This window comes from Entamoeba histolytica, genomic scaffold (genome assembly GCF_000208925.1).
Source record: "Entamoeba histolytica HM-1:IMSS scf_1104750519201 genomic scaffold, whole genome shotgun sequence".
NCBI lineage: Eukaryota > Evosea > Mastigamoebida > Endamoebidae > Entamoeba > Entamoeba histolytica.
The window spans coordinates 3,661-11,753 of NW_001915253.1; the positions used below are offsets into that span (position 1 = coordinate 3,661).

Sequence of the window (8,093 nt, forward strand, 5' to 3'; positions counted from 1 at the left end):
ATTATGTAAATTTTTATTTCACCATTTCATTCATTGGCAGATGAATGAAATGTTCATATTCTTCATTGTTTTGTTTTTATTCTTTTTTATTTCATTTTCAATTAATCAAGATTGAATCATTTCATTTCAATTACTATGATTCGTTTTGGTGTGAAACGATATGGATATTGTTTTCCACAAAGTGCATTTTCAATTCCTTTATATTTAAATGAATTTTGATAACACCATGATTTTGTTTTATAATTTTCTTTATAAACACAAATATCACCTCTATATCCATATCCAAATTCAAATAAACAATTATCTGTTTGATTATATAAATAAAATGCACGTTGTTGTTGTTCGATATTAAATTTCTTCATTCCTTCAATTCTTCCTTTTGATTCTGATGAAAATAAAAATGATTTTGAATCATTTACATAACCACCATTAACTTTATCAATTTTCTCATTAACATATCCTCTAAATTTATTTCCTTCTGAATCTTCAATAATAATTATTATATGTTCTTTATTCATTATTCTTTGATTAAATACTGATGTATTTTTATTCCAATTGTCTTTATCTGAATCAAATAGTATATTGTTTATTCTTTTTTCTGTTAATTCTTCTATTTGTTTGATTATTTCTTTTATTTTGTCATTTGATTTGTTATTTGATGTTGATTGTGTTATTCCCATTTTTGTTGATTTTTAAGTTTTTCTTTTTATTATTTTATTATTTTATTACATCTCTTATTTATTATTAAGTTCTTATTTTTCTTTTTAATTTATTCATTTCATTCTTTCTATCATCTTCTCATTTTCTTTCTATTCATTTATTTGTTATTTATCATTCCTTTTTATTTCTTAATGTCACTTCTATCTTGTTATTTCTTTGTTTCTTGTTATTTATTTGTTTATTCTGTTTTATTAGAATATATTACCAATCCACATGTCGCGTGTCGCACTTGTTGCTGATCCTGTTGCTAATGCTGCTACCCAAGCCAGAAGATATTTTATTACTATAAATAACCCAAATAGTAATGAAATATATTCGCTTAAGGCTTTGGATTATAAATATATCATTATTGCCCAAGAAATTGCTCCAACTACCGGTACTCCTCATATCCACTGCTTAGTGTTGTTTAATGCAGCCAAACGTTGATCTACCATTAAAAGAATTTTCCCGAGAGCTAATATTCAAATTGTTCGAGGCACTTTTCAGCAAGCCCGGGAATATGTAATTAAAGAAGGAAACATTATTTATGAGGATGGCACTGCTCCTCATACCGGTATTGGTGACACCTTCAAACAGATGGTCCAAGAAGCTAAAAATGGAACTATTGATAGTGCGTGCTTGATGTATTGTAGATATGAACGATTTTTCCAAAGATTTATTCCAAAGACTGATTTTGTTTATGACAGTGAACTATCTTCAAAAAATGCCTGGATATATGGTCCATCTGCCACGGGAAAGTCTCGTCTTGTCAGAGAGTATGCAAAGTCTAGAGGTTATAGAATTTATGAGAAACTTTCCAACAAATGGTGGGATAATTATGATGGAGAGGAGATAGTCCTTATTGAAGACTTGGACCCTCAAGTCTGTAAACTCCTCGTCCATCATATTAAGCTTTGGGCTGACAGATACCCTTTTAGAGCTGAAATAAAAGGGGGTTCTGTCAGATTAGAGCCAAGGTTTCAATTTATTGTAACCTCTAATTATTCCTTGGCTGAGTGCTTTGAAGGACCTGATGGTGCTGCTATTGCCAGAAGGTTTGATGAGTGGGAGATGATGTCTGAAGAAGATTCTCTCTCCTTCACTTGGAAGAGTGTGACTCTTGACTAGTTTAATTAACTAATTCTTTTTCTATTTCTTTTAGTTTCTATTTTTATTTTATGAATAATTCATTTATTTTTCATTTAAAACTCATAGAGTGTGATGATTCACCACGTATTTAAACCTCATTTTCTAATAATTCTCATATGGCTCGTTTAAAGAAGAGAACAACAAGAAGAAAGACTTCTAAAAGACCTACTGTTCGTCGTGGTAGGCGTGTATATAAACGACGTGTATATAGAAAAAGAAGAAGATATTATAGACGACGCCGGTTGTTATCACAACCAAATACTGTTAAATTGAAGAGTAAGCTTGTTTGCTCAATAGTAGAGTTTATTGCTATTCCTGAGAGAGATAGTTTACCACAAATATTGACTATGGCTGCTTATCCTTCTAATAATGGAATTGCTGTACCTGTTCAAGAAGCTGTATTAGATTTTAATATCCTTGGACAGAAATTTATGACTGTGCAGTCTGTAGATACTGCTAATAGTATTTTAAGAACAGAGCAAATAGCATTATCACCACCTATTTTTGTAGCATGGAATCCATATTTAGATCATAATGTAATGGGAAATCTATGGGATTCTTATTGTGATATGTATGATTATTGGAAATTTAGTGGAGTAAAGGTTAAATGGATACCAAAGGTTAAAACGAGTGTTGCTTTACCTTATATGCCTAAAAGTATTGCTACTAATTCAAGTCAAGTTATTTGAACGGGTGGAAGTACTGTTAATCTTGTTATAGATCCTGTACAACGTTTAAATGCATTTGATTATGATAAATATGCTACTGGATTACCATATTATCCACAAGTAACATTTAATATGCATGTGTTATTTGAAAAAGATAATTATTATTCAATGGAATTACCAACTGATCCAGAAAGTATGGATTATACATTAACATGTAAAGATACTAGATATAAATTAAAGAACTTTGATTATGGACCTAATAAGCCTAAGACTTATAAAGTATATGATATGACAAAGCCATTTAAATTCTATGTTAAGCCTTATTTAGAAGATAAGGTAGATGAGATAACTAATAATCAAGATTCAACTCAGACTGGAATTACAATTACAGATAAATTAGACCAACAGATATCTAAAAGGAAGTTAATGAGATATATTAAAATGAATGGAACCAAGAAGACTTATCCAGTTGATAATCCTACTAATAAACAAAAGTATTCTTATTCTATACAAGATGTTGCATATTTTGATCCTATTCTATTTGGATATTTCTTTACAGCTAATGGAATAGAAGTATCAGATAAATTAACAATTGCTAAAGCTAGTCCACCACAAGGTAATTCCACATTATGGAACGGATATTCATTATACACCACTCCTATAATAAGTGGAATTGGACGATTTGAATTAACCTTTTATACCAAATTTAAACAAATTAAGAACAAATATTTGATTTCTTTTTATCTAGAGATAAAATTGTTTTTAAGATACTTCTTATCTCCATTATTATTGTTCAATCTTATTAAAAACGATCCATATCAGTACTATTGTTTGTTATATAAAATATTAAATACAGAAGCCGTGATAGTATTACCATTTAAACAACTTCATCCCTATTTGAAAAATCCATGGACAGAAGATATAAATGATAGATGTCCAATTATGCTTGTATGTCAAGATTGTTTCTGGAGATGTACTGTTCAAGGAGGATGTGAATATATTTGTAATAACAAATATTTTGTTAAAGAAAAAACAGGAACAGATTAAAATTAAAATTAATTCAATTCTTTATAATATTTTAGATAATTAGCAGAATATGTTTCAAGATATAAATTATTCATATCATACCGTATCTCTGGTTTTAATGGATGAGTGCTCATTCTTTTAGTTATTATTTTATCATTAACACCAAGAAAAATTAGATAAATTGATGAACGTGATAAACGAGAGTTTCTTGTTAACCATTTAGAAAATAGTTCTGATGCTAATGCTTTTGGTGTTAATAATTCATTTGTTCTCATTATTCCTTCTATTTGTTCTTCATATTTTATTATATATTTAGTAATTATTTTATTTGCTTGTTCTTTTAATATTTTGATTTCTTGAGTATTTAATAAATCATCTGTTTCTTCTGGATCCCAGAATGTATCAATTACTTCAATTGGTTGTCTTTCAATAAGTATTATTCTTTTATTTTGTTTCTTTTCTATTTGTTCTTCATAATCATTTAAATATTCTTTAAGTATTTCAATGAGATGTTTCTTTTTATTTGAATTTTCTTTACTTGTTGTTTGTAGTACTTTATTTATTTCATCCCATCGGACATGTTCTTCTATTATTCCTACTTCATCTGGATTAAAGTATTTTGCTAATGCTTTTATTATTGTTGTTTTACCTGTCCCAATTCCTCCACTAATGATTATTTTATTTTCCATACTGTATTTTTAAATGAAATTAAAAAGATCAAAAATTATTCATTTACCTGTTGATCCAAATCCTTTCTCTCCTCTTATTGTTTCACTTATTTCTTTCACTTCTTCAATTTTACATTGTTTTATTTTTTCAATAATAAGTTGTGCAACTCTATCTCCTTTCTTGCATTTATATATAGTATTTGAATGATTAAATACTATTACTTTTATTTCTCCTCTATAATCTTCATCAATAACTCCTCCTCCAATATCAATTCCATATTTAATTGCTAATGATGAACGTGGTGCAACTCTACCATAACAGAAATGTGGAATTTGTACAGCAATTCCTGTAGAAATTAAACATCTATCATGTGGATAAATAATATTATCATCAATGCTATATAAATCAAAACCTACTGATTGTTCTGTTCCTCTTGTAGGAATAATTGCATCTTTATGTAATTTTTTAATAAATAATGTTTCTTCATTATTTTCTTTAGAAGTAAAATGTTCATTTAAATAATGTTTATAAAGAGTATTAATTTGATTAACATAATAAAAATTCATTTCTGAAATAACTCCTCTATTTCTTTTTATAATTCTTTTCTTTTGATTTTCTTCATTAGCATATAAAAATACATGAAATGTTTCATTTTCTATATTTTCTCTTTTTATCCATTCTGTAAAGATATTTCTTGCTATAATATTTGGAGTTGCATAATCAGTTGAAATACAATATGTATTATATTTATTATATTCTAATTGGTATTCTTTTTCTATTAAATATATTTTATTCGTAATTTCTTCTCTTTCTTTTTCTGTCATTGTTTTATCTATTTCACAAAATACTTCAATTGCTTCACGAGGATGTCGTTCAATAATTATTACTTTTTTATTTTTATTATTTTTTAATTGTTCTTCATAACATTGAAGAATAAATTTTTGTAATGTGTAATTTCTTTCTATTCCATTCCCTACATCTGATATTAACATTTTTCCAATTCTAGGTGAATAATCAATATATTCTTCTATTATTCCTACATTCTCTTTATTAAAATATTCAATTAATGCTTGTATTGTTGTTGTTTTTCCAACTCCTATACTTCCACTTATCACAATTATGCCACTACGCTTATTCATTATCTACGAATGAAAGTAATCAGATGGAGTGCATTAAATACTAATTAAATTGAGGTTTTATCCTATATATTAACAAAAACTCATAATAAATGAAGAATAACTCAGTTATATTTAAATAAAATTGTTCATCTCTTTATTTCGTCATCATTCCAAACATCAAATGGTGTTTTCGAATCAATAAAATAACAAAAACTTTGATTTGGTGATGATTGAACTATATCTACTGCATTTTTATATGTAAGTGTTCCATCAATATAATTTAATATATATACTCCAACAGTACTAACATATTCTTTAGTCGTGAATATCATATATCCATTACTATAATATTCACCATAATCTTCTAATTTTTTAATAGTAGATGAATTTCCTGAATCAATTCTATTTGAATTAAAGTAAATTTTTGTTTTCTTTGGTGGATCTGTATCAGTATTTATCATAAACATAAATTGAAAGATATACATTTTATGATCAGTACTTGTATTTTTAAAAGTTTTTGATGAATCAGTTCCCCATGACATTAATGTTGATAAAGGAAATGTGTATGTAATATTCTTCAAATCTTTAATTCCAATTGTGTTAATTATATCTGCTTGTTTAATTGTTGTATTTTTTGATATTTCTGTGTTAATGTAAGATGTTAAAGATGTCATTTGTAATAATGCTTCTTCATTAGAATAAAATGGTGAATATAATGAAGTATTAACAAGAGATGATAAAGATATTAATTGAGTTGTTAAATTATTAATTTCATTCATATTTGTTGTATTTAATGTTGATAATTGCGATACATCATCTCGAATATCATTAATATATGTATTTGTTTCTTTCATTTTCTCTTTCATTTCATCTATTTCTTCATTTGTTGTTATATTCTTAACATTAATTGTTGTTATTCCATCTGTTGTTTTAATTGTATCAAGATAAAATGTGTTGTTGTTGAAATAACGTGTTGTTAAAATATTATTTTTATTTAAATATTTTGAACCAATTGCTTCCATTTAATAATGTAAATTAAGTTCTAAGATAAAATATTCATCCCAAAGTCCAACTGGGAAAATACTCTTTCCTTTATAATCTTTAAACCATATTTCTATTCTTGTTATATTTTTATTAATATTGAAATGTTTTGGTGTCATATTTCCATATGTTGAAAAACATATCATTTGATCATTTTCTGGTGAATCATAATTAAATGAAGCATGACAACTAACTCCAATATCTAATTGCCCATTCAAATTAAAATATACAAAATTCATTACTTCTATTGTTTTAGGATAATTTTCTGATGTAATAAATTCCCATGGTAAATTTATTATCCATTTATATGTTTTAAAATCTGCGATTGCATTTTCTCTTGTTATAGTGAAATATCGTTGACAATATAAATGTGTCATATTGATCTAATTATTTATAGATGAATACCAAACCAATTAGGATGTCTACTAGTGAATCAAACACAATCCATCGAAAACCAGCACGACCAATACGTTCAAGTCAATCAATGGTAAGTGATACTGATTCTAGTGAATCTATAGTAATGGATGATTCATATGATTCATATGATTATCCTCATTCACAAAATTTATCTTTTCATTCAGACAATACAAATATAAATCTTTCTTCACAATCAAAAATAAGAAATTATATTAAACTATTTATGAAATCTTCATCAAATTTAACTAGTGCTCCTAGATTTTTAAATTTAGTTTATGTAACTATTCCAAATTCAGTAACTGATTATAAACATGGTAATATGTATGAAGCAATTAAACAAGAAGTAAAGAAATATATTGATGATAATGAAACAAGAATAAATGCTTTATTAACCGCACTTACAAATTTTAAAGTTATTAAGGCTTCAATAGAACCATCAATTAATAATATAAATAACACAATCATATCAAAATTAACTCAATTTAATTCTTCTCAATTATTCAATGGAAATGGATTATTTTATTTAATTGAGAATGAATCATCATTAAATACTATTGATCTTTTAGTATCAAATATTATTATTACACTTCAAAGAAGAATTATTATTCAGAAAGGAAAATCATCATCAGAGAAAAATCAATTTAATGTTGGTGAATTTTATGGGTCAGTTGGAAAAACAGTTAAAAAAGAATATACTGTTGGATTAAAAGATTCAATTAATGATCTTAATGCACTTGGAAGAACAAAAAGAGGGAAGACAACAAAACAATCATCACATAATGAACCAAATGCTTTCAATCTTCATTCTTTTATTTTAGTTTATACTTCATTATCTTCATTAAATAATTATTCTTTCTTTGGTGGAAAAATCAATGCTATAGCAATTGTTCATTTAATTAATGGAAAAGTTATTCCTAATTGTTTAGGAAATATATGGGTATGTGTTAAAGATTGGTCAGAAGAAGATGGTAGATGTGGGAAATTTAATGTTGGAAAACAAAATGTTACATGGTGTGGTGGAAAATATCATCCAGATCCTCTTCATGATGATGATACTTCAAAATATTTAAAAATCACACTTTAATTTTTAATTCAATTATTTTTTAATAACATTAACATCTCCTGTTAAATTATCTATTTTTAATACTTGTTTCTTATCCATTCCTAAATAAAGATAATATGCTACTGTTCCACTTGAATTTGCTGCTGTTTGTCGAAAAATATAACTAAAATTCTCTTTAGAATATCCTTTAAAAATAATAATTGTTGCTACTTGTGTTTTAAATGATGCATTTAAACTTTTCCA

The 8,093-nt window shown here is 26.3% G+C and overlaps 7 protein-coding genes across 7 annotated transcripts; 3 read left to right on the forward strand and 4 right to left on the reverse strand.

The window, feature by feature from the left end:
• Positions 1-933: 933 nt before the first annotated feature.
• On the forward strand, positions 934-1,827 carry EHI_193630 (uncharacterized protein; the record flags this gene model as incomplete). The annotated part of the gene is made up of 2 exons (XM_643662.1): positions 934-1,141; positions 1,235-1,827. The coding sequence occupies 2 exons, from the start codon at positions 934-936 to the stop codon at positions 1,825-1,827; spliced, it is 801 nt and encodes a 266-aa protein (XP_648754.1).
• Positions 1,828-1,964: 137 nt separating this feature from the next.
• On the forward strand, positions 1,965-3,563 carry EHI_193640 (uncharacterized protein; the record flags this gene model as incomplete). The annotated part of the gene is made up of 2 exons (XM_643661.2): positions 1,965-2,505; positions 2,569-3,563. The coding sequence occupies 2 exons, from the start codon at positions 1,965-1,967 to the stop codon at positions 3,561-3,563; spliced, it is 1,536 nt and encodes a 511-aa protein (XP_648753.2).
• An 8-nt stretch (positions 3,564-3,571) lies between these two features.
• EHI_193650 (uncharacterized protein) lies at positions 3,572-4,231 on the reverse strand (the record flags this gene model as incomplete). The annotated part of the gene is made up of 1 exon (XM_001914225.1): positions 3,572-4,231. The coding sequence occupies one exon, from the start codon at positions 4,229-4,231 to the stop codon at positions 3,572-3,574; it is 660 nt and encodes a 219-aa protein (XP_001914260.1).
• A 39-nt stretch (positions 4,232-4,270) lies between these two features.
• EHI_193660 (deoxyuridine 5'-triphosphate nucleotidohydrolase domain containing protein) lies at positions 4,271-5,350 on the reverse strand (the record flags this gene model as incomplete). Its single annotated transcript, XM_001914226.1, has 1 exon — positions 4,271-5,350. One exon carries the CDS (start codon positions 5,348-5,350, stop codon positions 4,271-4,273), a length of 1,080 nt encoding a protein of 359 aa, XP_001914261.1.
• Positions 5,351-5,475: 125 nt separating this feature from the next.
• EHI_193670 (uncharacterized protein) lies at positions 5,476-6,351 on the reverse strand (the record flags this gene model as incomplete). Its single annotated transcript, XM_001914227.1, has 1 exon — positions 5,476-6,351. The coding sequence occupies one exon, from the start codon at positions 6,349-6,351 to the stop codon at positions 5,476-5,478; it is 876 nt and encodes a 291-aa protein (XP_001914262.1).
• On the reverse strand, positions 6,352-6,747 carry EHI_193680 (uncharacterized protein; the record flags this gene model as incomplete). Its single annotated transcript, XM_001914228.1, has 1 exon — positions 6,352-6,747. One exon carries the CDS (start codon positions 6,745-6,747, stop codon positions 6,352-6,354), a length of 396 nt encoding a protein of 131 aa, XP_001914263.1.
• Positions 6,748-6,767: 20 nt separating this feature from the next.
• EHI_193690 (uncharacterized protein) lies at positions 6,768-7,871 on the forward strand (the record flags this gene model as incomplete). The annotated part of the gene is made up of 1 exon (XM_001914229.1): positions 6,768-7,871. One exon carries the CDS (start codon positions 6,768-6,770, stop codon positions 7,869-7,871), a length of 1,104 nt encoding a protein of 367 aa, XP_001914264.1.
• Positions 7,872-8,093: the final 222 nt, after the last annotated feature.